Source organism: Podarcis erhardii, assembly GCF_964252035.2.
Source record: "Podarcis erhardii genome assembly, chromosome: 6".
In the NCBI taxonomy this organism is placed as follows: domain Eukaryota; kingdom Metazoa; phylum Chordata; class Lepidosauria; order Squamata; family Lacertidae; genus Podarcis; species Podarcis erhardii.
In genome coordinates, this window is record NC_138510.1 from 59,660,821 (window position 1) to 59,680,215 (window position 19,395).

Consider the following 19,395-nt stretch of genomic DNA (forward strand, 5'->3'; position numbering starts at 1 on the left):
GCTAGCACTGGGGTGAAGAAATCTGGCATCTCCTTGAGAGGTTCAAAGGAACAGATAGGGACAGGAATGTCAACAACTTGGTGGAAGGCCTGGTTGCTAAGAAAACTCTGATATAGTAGGACATTTGAGACCCAAATGACCCAAGCAGTTAGGGGCACCCAAACGTAATTGCAGGAGCGAAGTTACTGGTGTTTTACTTCATGTGTGTTTTACTTCATGACCTGTAACCTTTCTTGATGTTTGTAGAAGGATGTTTAGGAATGTTTCAATGTTTTATATGTTTATATGTTTCAATGTTTTATAACACTTTGTGTGCTGTGTTTGAGCTACTATATAGGCTTTGTTATGTTTTTACTCTGGTCAGACCTTTTTCTGAAGTAGTGGTTCAGCTAGAACAACCATGTTAAGTTGAGCTATTAAAATAGTATCTAAGCTTGCTGTAATTCTTTTGGTTCCATGTTTTATTTAAAAGCTGTCCCCTTGCCTGCGTAATGAGCAGGTGGAGGAGAAGCAGATTCTTCCCATGAGTTGATGAAGGTTCAGATGTAGCTAAACTATATGAAGTTTCTAACACCTGTTGTAAAATTCTGCTGCAACAGAGTAACATGGCTACTTTTCTAGGAAGTATGAGAATGTGTCTCTAAACCCCCCTTTTCTCTAAGCAGTCATAGAATTTATTGATAGCTCTTTATTGATAGCAGGAATGTGAAATCTTAGCCAGGCCCCTGAGCCAAATGTGGACTTCTAGGCCTATTTATCTGGCCCTTGAGATTCCCCAAAGCCATTTTCCCTCCCTGATTACCTCATCTCTTCCCAGGCCACAGCCTCACCAGCCTAGTTTCACACCCTCCTTGAGTGTTTTTGGAATGTTTCCTTGAACTCTGCTAATTCCTCATGGTGGTCTGAATGTAGGGTAGGGCTGGGTGGGTGCAGTAACTAGCCTGCTGAATAAAGGTAAAATTTACATTTGTTGCTCTGCCTACTTTTACCTCTGGTCCCACCCACCACTGGCACATAGCTCTGGGGAAGATTGCCCAGAATTGAATGTGACCCTCAAGCTGAAAAAAACGGTTCCCACCTCAATTCTAAAGGTAGAACTGCAAATTGTTCCATTTGGCATCAGTCCTGTTTCTGGAAATATAATGGAACTGCTTACCCACTTGCTAGCATTTGTATTCCCCAGTATTGTTCCATCTCCTGGCTGCACTTTTTATATACTTTCTTACAATTTCTTTCATCTGACTGATCCCCACAGTCATCATCTCCATTGCAAAGCAGCCTCCGATTAATGCATCTCCCTACAACACAGAGTGGGAACACACTAATTAATTGTTAATCTGATATTTCCCTTTAGCTCAATCAGTGCAATGCTTTGCCCCTGACCCCTGAAAATGTGAAGATGCAATTATCAATTTATTTCAGGGAAAGCGCTTGGCTTATCTGCTCCTTTACAAATTCGGGTTTAATAACCAGGCACATTTAATTGATTAGGATGAGTCTGTATAAACATTTTTGTAATATTATTTTGAACTTAAATTAGCGGCAAATTGTATTGCATTTCTTAGGCGAAAAGTCATCACTAGCAGAAAGAACTTGAGAAATATGGTACAACTGTAATTGCAACATGCAGCCAATGTATAACCTAGCAATCTGGTTGAAATATAGAATGTACTGAGTATTGAGGATCATTGTTTTGAAAAGGCAATGTTTCTGTACTTTAGAATTGTGCTGAAATGCTTGAAAGCATGCTCGTACTGGCTTTGTTTGGATGTAATAATAAACTATGGTTTACTGTTACATCAATGTTCCTGTGCAAACCTCAGGCTCACACCTTCCCTGTTCTGCTTTGCACTGCCATGAGAAGCACTGCCAGCCTACCACTAGGCAGAGTAAGGGAATTATCTCAGGTTGCAGATGCTGGCGGAGGTTGCAGTGGTCCCTTTCAATTCCTCCTGAGGCCTCTGTTCCTCAACAATTCCCCTCCATTGGAGATTAGAAATATGTCAGCAATATGCCTAAACTAGCCTGCTGTCCTCAGGTGCACAGAGATATACGTACAGACAGATGCTATCACATTGTATGTGTTAAAGCAAGACTTAACTGCTAGTTAGTTTCTGTACATAAAAAGGGGTTTGTGGAGCATGTTGCTATTTGCTTCAGACAACAAGATGCCTTGGGTTAGTCCTGAAGAAAATGGGAAGCTTTCATTTCCACTTTTTAATTAACGGCCAATTAGTGTTATGTCATAAACTGGACAAACTGTCAATAGTTTTAACTATGCTTTGCTCTCACTTTATGACTCTGGCTGGTGTCCATACACCTTAGTTCAGATTAGGTATGGTTTAGGATTTGGATGTAATATTAAACTGTGGTCAGTTGGAGGTGAAATCTTCCAATCTCCTCACTGTACTTGTGCAAAAGAAGAGATTGGCTTGCACTGTCTCATTTATGTTTTGAAAAATAACAGTTCATCATTATATTTGAATGAGGCCACTGTCTGCAGAAAGTTGAGAAACCAACAGCCTGCACTCGATGTCCTATGCTGAGAAGCAGCACTTGATGGACCAAGTTTGAATACTGAACCTGGATCTATGGAAGTGGGTAAATACAGTGAAGTGGCTTTAACCTTGGGTTTATGTCCCTGTTCTCTATTCCCAAAGCTACAACAGGATGAGTTACCTACTAGTGATTTTTACTGCTGTATTTTAATCTATTGAAAGCTGCCTAGATTGGTTGGGGTAACCCAGTTTGATGGGTGGCATATAAATAAATTATTATTATTAGCAGTAGTAGTATATAAATATGGCCACCACCTAAGGATTCTTCATCCATAAAACTGAGTCTAAGCAAATTTGTACTGCAAATCCTACTTATGGCACTCTTGAGTCTATGTTTTTAAAACCTCCTTTCTTCCCTTCCATAACTCTTATTCCTGTGCCAACTTCCTGCCTTTCCCCCTTCTCCTTGACCCCCAAACTGCTTCTGGTTCTGCTTTCACTGCTTTCTTAGCTTGAATAAGACCCTGCCCTAAACTTCTTGAAAACTGGGACTGCCTGCTTGCTATGAAAGCAGAATCTGCCAAGGTTGCATATAGCCTAATGCAAAGTCCCTTTCCCATGGCATCCCATTTGCATTACCAACTTAATGCTTCCTGCATCCTTTCATCACTTGCTGCAACCACCAAAAAAAGTACAATTTCTGTAGGAATTCCAAATGTTGCCATTGCATAAAAAACAAGCAAACAGCAACCTGGAGTTTCCTGGCTGCAGAAATCAAGACAGCACTGCTGTATCTAATAAATCCTCATTTTTTTTTTTGTTTTATAGTGAAGTTTGAGGAGAAAGCTGATGAGGAGTAATTCTTAATATATTACGAATGTTGATGATTGTTGCTGCAGTATCTTTTTAAAAATAAATAAATGACTGCAATATTTTGAAATTCTAGCTGTGTATAATATGAGTCATTAGAAGAGCTTGGGAAGGCAGTTTTCTTATTTTCCTTGCTGCAGTTTATAACCCAGAACAAATCTGAAATTCTTTGCAGCCTGTCTAAAGCATCTATACCTCCAGCACCCTGCCATGTATACTGCTGGAAAATGCACACGCAGGTGTGATTACCAAGCAGGCTTGGGCATAATGTAATCCAATAAATTTTAACAGCAGACATGAGAGAAAGCGCGTCATCTTCATTTTGATCTGTATGGACCTCTTAAAATGAACCTAGAAAGGGAGCCAGGAACAAATAAATTTTGTTATGATAAAGCTAACAGGGAGCATATGATTTATGATTTCTGAAACATGACACCACCAGGGGCACACAGCGGGTGGAATTGAACATTGTGCATTGTGTAGGAACATGGACATTCCATCTGTACAAGCACTGCACCTCACAGAATGGAACTGTTTAAACTATGGATTAAATATGAGCATGCAGTATGCTGGTGTACATTGTTGACATTATAGGCACTTCACTCCTTCCCTGCTCATGCTCTATATGTGCTGCCAGGAAACAGTCCATGGTTTGACTTAGTTTGAACTCAGGCTTGTAGATTGTTTTTTCCCAACAAACCATAATTGGTAAGCCAATAACAACCCTTGGTTTCAATTCATGGTTTGTCGGGAAAGCAGCAAACCCAGATTGGGATATAGTGCCGGACCCAGACTCTGGCCTGATTCCCAGCAGCGCAACAGCAGAAGTTGCTCGAGAGAAGTGAATCGCCCACTGTTTTGCATCATTCACCAGCACACTGTGTGTTCACATATAAACCATAGTTTAGTTTAACTGTGGTTTAAAATGATGCACAAACCAGGCCATTGTTGTTCCCTGTTGTCCCATTCTTCTTGCTGGTTTTATAATTATGTCTGTTTAATAATGCAAACCATATCAAATTTCAGTTGCGACAAATCAAACAATGTGAACTATTACTCTACAGTTTAAAAGGTCTGCCATGAGTATGATTTCATTCACTCTATTAAGTTCAAATTTTCATTCACTCTATTAAGTTCAAATACAATTCAATACATGGGGGCTTAGCCACTGGCTTCAAATTTAGGAAAACCACTTCTTATTCACTAACCTGTGGCACACACAATGCCTTCACATCTAACTGTATTCCTGCAAGGTCTGTTTGTAACGCAGTCTTCAGTTTCTTTGTCAGAGTAATCACACGGGTCACCGCCAAACTGAGAAGGCCGTTCCACATGGACAAATCTGTACTGTAACAGAATAGAGATTATGAATTCTAGGTCTCCTAAATTAAAAAAGGCATGTAACCCAGATATCCCTAGATCTCTGCTAGGGGCAGCACCAAGCATCAATGGCAAATATCAGATTTCTTCCTATTCCATCTCTGTGGCTAAGAAGAAGGCATCTGATGGCATCATATATAAATAAATAAACAAATAAATAAATTACTAAAGCAACCTTGATTAAATGATCTCAGAATCAAAGCAGAGCCCAGTTCCCGATATATACCAACTACCAAAACAATCAATCCACAAATCAATTTACAAAAGAGAAGGTAAAAATAAAGTACTAGTGTTAAAATTTATATCACAACATAGTGCAAGCGGTTTAACACTGGCTGGCCACTGTGAAAATAGGATGCTAGGCCTGATCCAGTAGGCTCATCTTATGTCATATCCTGTTAATGCCCAAGCAAATGTATAAAACATATGTTTCCAAGTTGCTTTCAGAATGACAGTCAGGGATGTGTGCACCGTATTTTTCGCACCATAACACTCACTTTTTTCCTCCTAGAAAGTAAGGGGAAATGTCTGTGCGTGTTATGGAGCGAATGCCTAAGGATGGCGGGGGGATCTGCTGCAGTCGTGAGCAGAGGATCCATGGTTCCCCTTCCTTCCCTCCTCCGTGGCTCGCTTTGAAACAGCAAAGCGGGAGAAGAGCCGCTGAGTGGGGAGGAGAGAGAGACAGAGAGCCTGCTTGCTTTAAAGGAGCAAAGCAGGAGAGGAGAGGAGTCCGGTTGGCTCCTTTAAAGCAAGCAGGCTCTCTGTCCCTCTCTCCTCCCCACTCGCTAAATAGCAGTAAAGTTTTTCGCAAGCAGGCTCTCTGTCTCTCTCTCCTCTTATAAGAGCCTTCTCCTCTTATACCCCTCTTCTGCATTATTAACAGCATCCTTCTCCACCCACCCCACGTGTGTTCCTTGTCCCTTGAATGCTTTTCCTTCCCTCCCCACTTAAAACATGGTTACAAAGCACAGATCCACATGGACCCCAAATTCACCATCAGATCACATAGCATGTCCATGGCTACAGCTTGCACCAAAAAAATCACGCACCCACTGTTGCCTGGGGCCGCAGTGGTGCGAAAACGTGGTTACAAAGCACGGATCCACATGGATCCTCAGGATTTTTGCATTGGGTTACCCCAAACTCACCGTCAGATCACATGTCTGTGGCCACAGCATGAACCACAAAAATCATACATCCACTGTTTCTTTTAGAATATTTTTTTTTCTTGTTTTCCTCCTCTAAAAACTATGTGCGTGTTATGGTTGGGAGCGTGTTATAGAGCAAAAAATATGGTATGTTGTGGATTTTTGTTTTTGCTGGTTTTTATTAAGGGCTATGTTCAAATTAAGGAGTTCTCAAGACTAGATCTCCCATGATTATGTGTGTTCTATAGAGATTAGGATGGCAGAGAGATGTCACCGGGCAGAATGAAGTCTTGCACCTTCATAACAGTGCATGTGATCTCTAATATACCGGTATGTGTGGGATGTACCTCCTTTGTGGGTTGAGGGGAAGACCAAACAAGTACTGCTCTAAGTATGCAGAATGTTTTCTTTTTGTTGCCATACTGATTGGCAGATAGCTACCCATTATGCTGTTTGAGGTAATGGTTTCCCCTGACTTCTTCATTACCCACCCCCCAGTCCTTGCACCTTCAGAGGTAGGGACAAAAAGAGTGATTTGGGACACTTTGGTGGCCTGCCTGTGAAACCCCTTCCCCAGGAAGACTTGTCTGACTGCTGTTCTGTTGTTCTTCCGAAGTTGGGGAAAACTTTTATTCCCCTTTTAACGAGTATTCTACGTGGGGCTGCCCTTGAGACTGACCCAGAAACTCCAGCAGGTGCAGAATGCCGCGGCGAGACTCCTTGCGGGGTCCTCACCGTGGGATCACATTCACCCAGTGCTATACCCGCTGCACTGGCTCCCGGTGGAGTATAGGATCGGGTTTAAGGTGCTGGTTTTAACCTTTAAAGCCCTATACGGCCTAGGACCCTCGTACCTATGGGACCGCCTCTCGTGGTATGTCCCATGGAGGATCTTACGGTCTTCAAATAAAAACATCTTGGAGATCCCTGGCCACAGGGAGGTTAGACTGGCCTCAACCAGAGCCAGGGCTTTTTCAGCCATGGCCCCGATCTGGTGGAATGCTCTGTCACAAGAGACCAGGGACTTAACATCTTTCTGCAAGGCCTGCAAGACGGAGCTGTTCCACCAGGCCTTTGGCCAAGGCACAGTCTGACCCCCTCTCTCCATCTGTAATCCTCATAGAACTCTAGCCCAATGGTTGCCATTAATTTGATTCTGAATTGATTTTAGAATGTATTTTAATTAATTGACTGTGATTTTATGTAAATTGTGCTATTTTTACTGTTGTTAGCTGCTCTGAGCCTGGCTTTGGCCAGGGAGGGCGGGATATAAATAAAAATTTCTTCTTCTTCTTCTTCTTCTTCTTCACCACCACCACCACCACCACCACAGCATTGATTCTGAGAGGTCTAATTCTGATTAAAGCCCAGTTTTCTCCCCACTAACACAGAATAGTGGCCTGCCTACATGTTCCTTCTTGTATCAGACAAAACCATGCAGGCTGTAGGCCACTTAAGCTCTTAGCCCATAAGCAAAGCTGGCCAGGGATAGGATGGGGGCAAGAAGATCATCACTGTTGATAGGATTCACACAGAATTCATGTACCCTGCAGCTGAGAGCATTGCTTCAATGAGAGGATCAGGGTGGAAAGTCAAGGCTCTAATTTAATGCTCTGAAGTAGCATGCTGGCAAGTCCTGTCACCGCAGGCATCACTCCCTTGCCTTCACATCCCCCTTTGCCCCTGGATTGCCAATTGGGGAATTAGGAGAAAGTACCCCCTGAAGAAGCCAGATCTGGCTAAGAGACTTCTAGGTACTGACATCTCCTCTAGGAACTGCAGCAGTTTTTGGATCAGCTGATGTCGCTGAATTGGTCCTCTGCTCTTGGTGGATGACTGCTGCCTTTCTGCTTATCTGCCTGCTCTTCTGCCAACCATGAACTCACCTTCCATGCTCCACCAAACTGCAGATGGTTTCCTCTCCTTGGGACCACTCTACTTTTTAAAAAATGTTCCCGGCATCCTCACCTTCTGCCATGGTCTCCAGAAGCCCTTCTTGCTAGCAAAGGTCCAATCCTGCCCAAAACTAGATACTAAGTGCCTGACAGGGTCCCAGTTTTCATTACCTCTGACACCCTCCAAAATCCTCCACCCAGAAACACTAAGTGAGCAAGTCTGCGGAAATCTCTGGGGTTTGCTTAGTACCAGATACACGTATCTTCCATCCTGCCTTGTCATACCATTAGGGCACATTTCAGAGATCAGATGTGCTCATGCAACTCTTTTCTATGATTTCATATTTGCTGTGGGCTTTAACCTATGCTGCCCCTGTTCATTGTTGACAGGGTGACTAGGAGGCCCATATGCAATGTATCACCAGTGCTGTCAGTTTCATTGTGATGCTGTGAAAGATGTCATGGGAGAAAGGTCTCCAACTTTTACTGGCTTTTGTGTACTTTCAGTCATATGCTAGAGTGCCGACAAGCTCTATACCTCTAGATGCAACAGCCAGCCTGCAATAAAACCTTCTCAGTTACAAGTTCAATATTATCTGTGCTCTCCTCGGTTTGCTATATCCACTTTTCTTAGCATCTAATACAGTAGGGCTTTCAGCTGCTATTCCAATAACAAAAGTAATGATGATAAATAATCATATGTAAGCTGTGGCTTTGAGCAAGGCCAAAGAATGACTACTCAAAAAATGAGTAGCCTTAGCATGGTGACAAGATGATATTATACGGCACTTTTGAAGATAATGGGAATCTTACCACTAATGTCTGTAACAATCAAAGCCTTAGTCTGAAGACACTTTGTAGGTGGAAAATGCTCAAAGATGAAAAATGAGTGGCTGTGGGCCATAATCTCCCAGCCAAAAGCAAGGATATTGAGGGCGCTCCACACAAATGGGCTCTACATCAAGAGTGCTCTAGCATAGCTAGTAAAGTGTGGCAACTCCCCAGTCACTTTCTGTACAAGAAAGACAATAAAAGGCTTGCTCCCCCACTGCTGTGCAAAGTGCTTTGCTGACCCCATGCTCTATGGTTAGCTCTAAGGGCTAGCAAAGCACATTGTGCTGCCCTCCCAAATGCCACACAGCCAGCTGGTTGCTGGGCGTTTTTGTGAAATGCTGCACAAGGGATTGACAGGTGTCACTGACCTGACATCAGATAATTTGAAAGGAGGGTTGTCCTGCCAACCTGTCAAAGGTGGCCTGTGGGGGTGAGGGAGAATAGGAAACTGACCCACTGGAGCAACAGAAAACATATCTGCTCCATCTTTGCAGTGGGACTGCAAGCAGGCTGTTTAAGTGAATGCAAAACTGGATTGTCAATAAATACTGAAGTTGGGATTATGATACCTCTGTTGAAAATAAGTGGAAGTAAGAGAAGACAATGGGTGGTGGACATGCTCATTTTGAAATCATCACTTTCTCCATGGTGCTGATAATTTATTTATTTTTTAAATTTAATAATAATAATAATAATAATAATAATAATAATAATAATAATAATTTTTTATTTATATCCCGCCCTCCCCAGCCGAAGCCGGGCTCAGGGCGGCTAACAACACTAAAACAGTACAACATTATAAAACATTATAAGAATGAATTAAAATCAAAATTGATGGCAACCATAAACTAAAGTCTTGTAAAGATTGCCAAAGGAGGGAGTCAGGCTGCGCCCTGACCAAAGGCCAGGTGGAACAGCTCTGTCTTGCAGGCCCTGCGGAAAGATGTCAAATCCTGCAGGGCCCTTGTCTCTTGTGACAGAGCGTTCCACCAGGTTGGAGCCGCAGCCGAAAAAGCCCTGGCTCTAGTTGAGGCCAGCCTAACCTCTCTGTGGCTTGGGACCTTCAAGGTGTTTTTATTTGAAGACCGTAAGTTCCTCTGTGGGGCATACCAGGAGAGGCGGTCCCGTAGGTACGAGGGCCCTAGGCCGTATAGGGCTTTGAAGGTTAAAACCAGCACCTTAAACCTGATCCTGTACTCCACCGGGAGCCAGTGCAGCTTGTATAGCACCGGATGAATGTGATCTCTAAGCGAAGACCCCGTAAGGAGTCTCGCTGCGGCATTCTGCACCCACTGGAGTTTCTGGGTCAGTCTCAAGGGCAGCCCCACGTAGAACGAGTTACAATAATCCAGTCTGGAGGTGACCGTCGCGTGGATCACAGTGGCTAGGTCAGGGCGAGAGAGGTAAGGAGCCAACTGCTTAGCTTGGCGGAGATGAAAAAATGCCGCCTTTGTTATAGCTGCAATCTGCGCCTCCATGGAGAGGGAGGTATCGAAGATTACACCCAAACTCTTAACGGACGGTGCTGGCACTAATTGCACCCCCGCAAGAGATGGGAGTTGCCCCCTCAGTCCCATGTCATCCCGTCCCAGCCAGAGGACCTCTGTCTTCGAAGGATTTAACTTCAGCCGGCTCCCACGTAACCATCCAGCCACAGCCTCCAAGCATCTGATCAGTGTGTCTGGGGCCGAGTCCGGGTGGCCGTCCATCAACAGATAGAGTTGGGTGTCATCAGCATACTGATGGCAGCCCAGCCCAAAACTCCGGACAAGCTGGGCGAGGGGGCGCATAAAGATGTTAAAAAGCATCGGGGAGAGTATTGCACCCTGGGGCACACCACACACCAAGGAGTGGCGGGATGACAATTCCCCCCCAAGCGCCACCCTCTGTCCCCGACCAGAGAGAAACGAGCGCAGCCATTGAAGGATTGTGCCCTGGATCCCCACGTCGGCAAGGTGGTGGTCCAGGAGTTCGTGATCGACCATGTCGAAGGCTGCTGACAGGTCTAGAAGAATCAGCAGCCCCGACCCACCTCGATCCAGCTGCCTGCGGAGATCATCTGTTAGGGCGACCAGAGCCGTCTCGGTCCCATGACCAGCGCGGAAGCCGGACTGGAATGGATCCAGAGCTGATGTTTCATCCAGAAACCTACCAAGCTGTTCAGCAACCGCTCTCTCAGTCACCTTACCCAGGAATGGTAGATTCGAAACCGGGCGGTAATTGGATAGATCTAAGGGATCTAATGATGTTTTCTTTAAGAGCGGGCGCACCACTGCCTCCTTCAGTTCCCCTGGGAATGTCCCGGTGCCAAGGGACAGATTGATGATATCCCCCAGGGGGGCCCGCACCTCGTCTGGACACGCTCTAATCAGCCAGGACGGGCACGGGTCAAGAGGACAGGTGGTGGGCTTTCCAGCTCGGAGGAGTCTGTCCACATCGGCTGGGTATATCCAGTCAAAGTGGTCTAATACTGAACCCGAGGACAGTCGAGGGGCCTCCAGTTCCTTTATTGTATCCAAATTGGCAGGGCGGTCATGGCGGAGCAACAAGACCTTCTCCGCAAAAAAGCTCGCAAATGCCTCACAGCTGTGTGTCAAATTGTTATTTACATTTGGCTGTCCTTCAAGGGACGTTAAAGACCGAATTATACTAAATAATTGCGCCGGGCGAGAGCTAGCGGATGCAATGGAGGCCGAGAAGCAGGACTTCTAGCGGCCTTCACTGCCATCTCGTAGGTTTTCATAAAAACCCTATAAGATGTTCTTGAAGCTCCGTCACGGGCACCCCGCCATACTCGCTCTAGCCGTCTGAGGTCCTGCTTCATTTTCCGGAGCTCCTCGGTAAACCAGGGAGCCCGGTTTCTGTGGGGTCGCAGAGGGCGCTTAGGTGCGATCTCATTGATGGCTGCTAGGAGCTGGGTATTCCAGGCCTCAACAAGCTCAGTCAATGAGTCGCCAGGGGGAGAAAGGTCCCGCAAGGCTTGACGGAATCTATCAGGGTCCATCAGCCTCTGCGGGCGAGCCCAAATTGGCTCGCCACCCAAGCAGGGTGGGGGTGGAACGTCAATCCTGGCTTTCAGAGCATAGTGATCAGACCATGGCACCTTCATTGAAGGAAACATGATCACATCTATACCGATGCCAAAGATCAAATCCAGCGTGTGGCCTGCTTGATGTGTGGGGCCCGAAACAAACTGGGAGAGCCCTAGTGTCGCCATGGAAGACACCAGGTCCAGAGCCTGTGAGGAGGGAGTGGCATCAGCATGGATGTTGAAGTCCCCCAATACCAATAGGTTAGGGAACTCCAAGGCCCAGCCGGCCACCGCCTCCAGCAGGCCTGACAGGGTGGCTGCTGGTGCGCTAGGTGGCCGGTACACCAGCCAGACAGCCAAGCTCACCTCGGAGCCCCACACTAGGCCAACACATTCAATGCTGGGGATCAATGGCGATGGTAGAGCCCTGAAAGAACAATCTTCCCAGATTAATAACGCCACCCCTCCCCCCGGCCCACAGTCCGCGACTGGTGGAGGACGGAGAAACCCTGGGGCGCCATCTCTCGTAAGGTAACAATATCCCCTTCGCGCACCCAGGTCTCAGTCACACATGCCAGGTCAACCCCCTGCGAGGTGAAGAAATCTCGCAGGGTGGCAGTTTTGTTGCCTATAGACCTGGCATTGCACAACACCAGTGACGGAGGTGAGTAATCCTTGCTCACCCTACCCTCGTCTCTCGGGATGGGGCGCAGATTGGACGGGGTACGAGCATATCCGTATCTCGATCCCCTTCGCCTATGACATCTGCCCCCACCGCCATACCTCCCTCGCCCCTCCACAGTAGGAATCCCAAGCCTCATACTCGCCTCCATTTACAGGATATAAAAGCAAACAAACAAAAAACAATTACACGAAAACAAAACCAATCCCCAGCCCACTCCACAACCACCCCACCCCAACCCAAAATAAACCAAAACAAAATAAAAATACATGGATAAAAACCACCGCTTATGGTGGTACAACAAAGCAAAAAATAAAAACAGTTTAAAACATATAAAAACACTTCAAGCAACCGCTGCAGCAGCACCAGTGTCTCCAAAGCTGCGGTAGTGGTGAGTGTGGACCCTGCCCCCTGGCCTGATGGAGAGTGGGCCTGCAGGGGGAAGAGCCCTCCCCACAAACGCACGGCAAAGCGGCATAATTTACCATTATGAAATGTGGACAACCAAACAGGTATGTGCAGCTGAACAGGTATAATGAGGTCTGAAATTCAGACCAGGTATTTGGGCCCCATAAATTGAACTGAACTGATTAATCTGCAGATTCACACCACCTGGGAATATTGGAAGAGGAAGTGGTGTCTATGTTGTGCTTGTGTAAGTGCAACCTCTGGTACTTGTTGGTTGAGCTGGTGTGATGGGATTGGATGCTCATGAACTTTCCTACTGTTTAGGGAATAGAGCTTGTCAAAATGATTGTAATCCAACTTTTGAAGGAAGGAAAAGTTGCTGGTTTGACACGGATTGCAGCACAGTCCCTTGGGATGAGAGTATGCTTGAGGGACAGGCTGGAGACTAGAAGTGCATTGAAGCTAAAGGCCCCAAAGGCAATGGGGGTGAATGAAGGAAAAAGAAATTTGGGGCAAGATAAATAATGGCTTGAGGGAAGGGAGCAAAGGAAATGAGGACAAACTAAGTTTCTTTTCTCATCCGCATTTTTAAAAAACCTTATTTCAAAACAAAATTTTATATTTTTGCTTTTAAGAAAGCGACTCTTTGGGGAAAAAACCCACATAGATCAGTATGGCTTTGTATGCTCTGTGGAATGTCTATGTATAGATATGAGAACACAAAAGGCCACCCACAAGGCACAAGTGGGCATTTTTCAGTGCTCTGCTCTGAAAAATGAGGACCCAAGGAAACGATGTGTAATAGACACATGGAGTTGAAAGGGAGCCATTTTAATTTGAATTAATCAGCCACTTTGCAAGCTTCTCATTGCAATACATTGAAATACCACACAAACAGATCACAAAGACACTCACCCTTTTCCTCTGGCAAGGATCGCAAGTGCTCCATGATGACCAGCTGGAAAGTGTACAATCGATGGGCTGTGGTGGGTTGCTGGGAGACCGGCGCCATCTGCCCTTGGTCACATTGGTATCAGCTCCATATAGTTGAAGAGAACTGTCTTTTTCTCCACTGCATTTTAATAGAGGGAAAGCTATTTTTTCATTAGGGCACATGTCAATCTGTCTCCTATTTCTTAATGCCAGCACCCACCCGGGCACCAGTTTAGAGCACTTCCCATTCACAGAAAGAGAAACGAGGTGTTCAATTAAAGTACACAACAGTTTTGCCACTCTGCCTTGTGCAAAATTCAAGTTGCACAACCAACTCAAGTATTGTAATTGCTGCACGAGCAAAATCCCACATAATTGAATTCTTGTGTGATTACTAAGGATGTGTGATGCAGAACTCTGCATGGACCACTGCATGCCCATCAGCATACCACTGAGAGGCATTTATTGTTGAAAACAGTCAACATACAACCTACATAGTGCCCAGTACTAATACATAGTGCCCAGTACTAATGGGTGTGTAGATAGTATCCAGAGTTGATGTTGCATCTCAGCTTGAGGTGATGCCAATTGGCCAAAGCTCACTGAAACTCAGTAAATGGTGAGACAAAATCTAATAAGCCCAGGCTGAATTTAACCTGCCACTTTGAAGTCCCTTCCTAGCTATTGGCTGAATTGCTATGATGTCACAGATGCTTGATATTCAGAGCTTATTCACTGTATTGAATTAGTGGTCCTCCCTCCACCCTTCCTGCTCCCCCACAAGTATATGGTTCTCACTGGATTAGGTAACTGATAGGTGGATTTGTAGCTGGTTGATAGACCAAACCCAAAGAGTGCTCATTAATGGTTCCTCATCATTCTGGAAAAAAGTGACGACAAGTAGGGTGCTACAGGGTTCTTTCTGTCCTGGTCAGGGGTGCTGACATGGAACCCAGGTTATGGGTACCCAGTGGAGCCCATGACGTAACCTGCTGTCATGACGTCGTGACATCATGATGCCACGTTGTGTTGGTGGCTCAGCGGCACTTCTGAGGCCTTGCAGGGTTTCGAAGGGCTTTGCAAGACCTCTGATGTGACTCCGGTTTCTACTGGAAGTCGCATTTGGAGGCCTCTGACATTGCTTTTAAGACCTTGCAGGGCCTTGGAGGTCACATCTGAGGCCTCGCGAGTCCTTTGATGTGACTTCTGGTTTATATTGGAAATCGGGTTTGGAGGCCTGGCAGGGCCTCTGACCTCCTCTGGGAGGTTGCATCAGGTCTCTAGTAGAAACTGGAAGTCATGTCAGAACCCCATGTTGTGAGAGCTAAGCAAAAATAAAAAATAAAAATTGTGGGTGCCCTGGCATCCAGGGGCCCCTAGACCTGACATCTATGGTCCTGGGCCTATAGCTGTTCAGCATCTTTATCAACAACTTGAGGGCATGCTCATCAAATTTGCAGATGACATCAAACTGGTATTCAGAAGTATTAATGCTTGAGACTGTGGAAGTCGTGGGGATCAGTGGCTAGCCTGTGACCTTCAAATGCTGCTGGCCTACAACTCCCACCACCCTCAGACAGCATGGCCAGTGATCAGGGATGATGAGTATTGTAGTTTGGCAACATCAGAAGGGCAACAGGTCAACCATGCCTGCCTTATAGCCTGGCTGCAGCTTGAACATGGATAATTTATGGGAATCTTTCATGCCTTCACTCTGACATGCATATGAGACAGAGATGAGACACAGAGTAATCGCAAATGGCCGGGTTTCCATTCTGCCTCTTTAACATATGAAGGGATTTTATAGGTTTTAATCTATATGTATTAGTACAAATGGAGGAAGGTAAAACAAATATATACACACAACCAATTCACTTTCTGTAACTAATACAATACCTGATAGGAATCTATTCTTTTCCTTGTATATTATACGACCCATCAACGGTTTCCCACGAAACAGAGAGAATACTTCATATTTCAATTTGACACACTGACGATTGTTACCTCCATGTAAAACATTATGAGTCAAATGTTAAGCCCTTTTTTCTCAGACAAGGCTATTAATAAAAACCTGATAAGTCTCTCTGTGTGCATGTGGGGTAAAGCCTTTGACTGCACAAATGACATGAAATAATACTAGAAAACCTCCTGATATCACTATTTAGTGATCATTTTCAGGGTTGAGTATGCCTCTTCAGATGTTCTATATCAGAAACATACGGAAACAAAACATAATAATAATAATATATATATAGAAAAGAAGAGGCAGTAAGGATTTGCACACTAGCTGTGCCCTCACCCCTCAATCATCCTCCATAAGTTGATCATCTGAACCTGGGAGACTCTGCATGAACTCCTAAGTGTCTCCTCATGCATTTTAGAATTGGAGTCCTAAAAGACTGCCCTCCAAGTTATGCTTGCTAGCACACTTATCGCTGCCCTCTTCTTCTTCTTCTTCCTCCTCCTCCTCCTCCTCAGAGGAGAATGACATATAACGTATTTTAATGCTAGTCTGAAAACTGTGTGGTCCACCAAGCCATATTCAGTCCCAAGGATTGTTAAGCCTGTTCTACTGCTGCCTTCTAGGGTTGGAAAAATGGGAGGGGGAGTGTCAACTGCTTGGCGGAAGGATGCAGCATTTGGCTTGGGGGGCCTGCAAATTGCGCAGTCCTGTTTTAATGAGCTCCCTTAGGACTAGGGAGGCAAGATGTGCCTGTTTCAAAGACACCTTCAAATAGGTCTCATTGTATTTTCCAAGGAATACAAAACATGGCGGGGAGCGGCAGTGTTTTGCCATCCTTAACACACAGATCCATGAGTCTTATTTATAAATTTTTCTGGAGCAATAAGCATGCCTTGTTGTCATAACTATTACTTCCTACAATCAATTTTCTGAAAGTCTTTGGGAATGTAATCAAACTTTAATTACAAAAGAAATTAAAATGATAATTAATTTTTCACTGGCAGTTAATAAAAGCTTCCATCCACCTTGATTATGGTGGGTTAAACACCCAGAGCAGGGTGTAAATTCTGCTTCGAGGAGTAATTTGAAAAACAACAACAACAGCAAGCCAGAAATAGAGAACGAAGACAAATGCTATTTTCTAGAAAGATGAAGAGAAATAAACAATGCAGAAATAATTAAGATGGGAATGCCACTGGCTTCAGCCATTTCTTTTAGCAGAAGCAGGTTTGCAACAAGTAGATTTACATGACGTAAGTGTACATTTTACACCACCATGATATATTCCAATTGCTTGCCCAGTTAAGAAAATAATTGATACTTCTCTTAATTGTACTGCTTACAACTTAATCAGGCATTGAAGGGTCTGATCGAAAGTGAAACACAATATACCTACCTGACATCTGCTTAACACTTTTTGTCATATTAAAATAAATGAGTGCTATTATTAATATTAGGAACAAAAAGCAGTTAAGTAGCGAGGGGTGGCTGTTCCTGGCATAGAGTGCAATTCTGCAGAATAAGATGACAAAAGGGGTTGATGGGAGAAGAGATTATACATAATGAAGGTCTGACGAAGTTACAATGGGGCAGCAGTGTAGGAGAGGTGGAGGGCTTTAAAAGTGAGGATGAAGTGCCTGAGGTTAACATGTAGGGAAACAGAATTACATGATCAAACAATAGGTGGAAAATGTGAATTTAGTGTGTGTGTATTTTTTAAAAAGGGAAGATTTTGCGGAAGAGGGTGTTAGTAGGAAAGAAGTTATAGTCATCTTCCAGATGACTTCCTGATAGAAGTAGATGTACAGGAAAAGGCAACTCCGGGAGATGTAGTAAAGGATGCAGAGTTTTCTTGGCTGCTAGAGGAGAAGGGCAGGAAGAAGACAAAGGTGGCCCTTTAGTAGCATGCCTCTGAGATGGGCAGGCAACAATACCTAAGAAACCCAGAGTGAAGATTCTTTAAGTATTACACTAGCGTTATGGAAGAACCATGTCCATGTGTTTATCCTATGGACATCAGTGTGCTATTTAAAGGCCTACAGCCACATGGACCTTTCCCATAGAATCAGCTCTAGTGTTGCAGGCCTTTAAATGTTATATAAGAACAGTGGGATAAACTTATAAACAGCAGCACAGCTCCTGTAATGGAAGGTGACGGATTAATGGTTGCAGACCTTCCAAGTGTCCCTGTTTTCCAGGGGCAGTCCAGGATTTGCCAGAAGCTGTCCTGGTTTCTGATTTGATCCCAGAATGTCCTGGGAGAAATGCTGTAGGGTATGGAATAGGACACCGCTATTTCATTGGATAAGTGTTGGAAGGTATGTGGTTGACAGCATGGAAACAGAAGGTATCACCCATGTGAAATGGAGTATGTGAAAAAGTGGAAGTGACAAGTTGGCATATACAATATTCACTCCCCCCCACCCCCACCCCCCATATTTTAAATTTTAGACTCGACTAGGCAAGACAGCCACAGGGAGAAAGATGTTACTGAATATCAGAGCACCATTTCACATACTTTGGAGTCTCCAAGCGATCAGGCTTGTTCAAATGCATGTCACTTTGCAACATGTTCAGTTCAATATGGTCCTCCTTTGGTAAAACTTTGCTCCTAATCCAGAAATAGCTCAAGAGGCACTTTCTATGTACCGCACAAATATCAGAACAGAAGGTTACCATTAAACGTCACTATCTATCACGTTACCATACTGATACTGGTTTGAAAAACAATATTCACTTACCTGGAGCAATGCAAATTTAAGAAGCTTATGCTTGCACAGATCACGAAAACTCTGGCCAGCCACGAACAAAAGAGTACAGATGCTGCACTCATGTTTTAAAGTACTGTGGGAAATCTATAGCATGTTTCTTTACTAATTCCGTTTGCTACTGTGTTTGAAAACAGCGGGGCGAGCAAGGTAGATTACTAGCTGTTTCCCAGCAGGCAAACAGAAGATAAGCTACCTTCCGACAAATTTAACAAAGTTTACTGGTTGGACAGAGCCTTCTACTGGGCCGCTGGAAAACTGTTGGAGAAACTCAGAGACATGAAGCACAGCTCAGGACCTGATTACTGGCCTGTCTTTCATAAATCTAAGGCTGCAATCCTATAGCCAGTTATGGAGATTTAAATTTGGAACTCTATGCATAGTAACCTGGGTGTCACATACCTTATTGGACACACAGTGGGACTTACTACAGAATAAGGAGGCACAGCAGGGGACTGCAACCCCTGTTAACTTCTACCTATAATTGGCTTCCCATTTGCGGATTAACATTACAATTCTTTGTATTTAATGGTGCTTAGTCTCAGGTAAGTATAGGATTTCACTAGTAAAGTATTTAAAATCTTAATTTAGAAAAGATTTGAATAAGAAATCATTATCGGCCTCAAAGCCCAGTTCCTACCTTTCTGTTTTCAACCTGAAATAATCAATCACAATGAGTTAAAACACAGAGACTTCCTTGATTCTGGAGGAAAACTAAACCATCTGCTAAAAGTATAGGAGATCCTGGTCAAGATCAATAAATGCTTTAGGGACACACACACACACACACACACACACACACTTATTTTTAATTGTATCTTTTTATCTCATGGCAGCCACATCCTGAATAATACACTACAGATTATAACCACTCCCCATCAGAATAAAAACAAAAGAAGAGCCAGTGACTACAACCAAACACAACTGCTTACAGTCCGATGCTTGGTTAAAGGAATATTTTCACTACCTGTGATGTGGATCTGGC

The 19,395-nt window shown here is 44.4% G+C and overlaps 1 protein-coding gene across 1 annotated transcript in view; it reads right to left on the minus strand.

The window, feature by feature from the left end:
• C8B (complement C8 beta chain) overlaps nt 1–18,581 on the minus strand; it is a 40,241-nt gene extending 21,660 nt beyond the window's left edge. The window contains exons 1-4 of the mRNA XM_081867204.1: nt 18,384–18,581; nt 13,662–13,818; nt 4,577–4,715; nt 1,157–1,298 (exon numbers count right to left, since the gene is read on the minus strand). Of these exons, the coding sequence (XP_081723330.1) occupies nt 1,157–1,298; nt 4,577–4,715; nt 13,662–13,818; nt 18,384–18,475 (530 nt within the window). The 5' untranslated portion in view covers nt 18,476–18,581. The remainder of the gene's footprint in view (nt 1–1,156; nt 1,299–4,576; nt 4,716–13,661; nt 13,819–18,383) is intronic.
• Between the last annotated feature and the right edge of the window lie 814 nt (nt 18,582–19,395).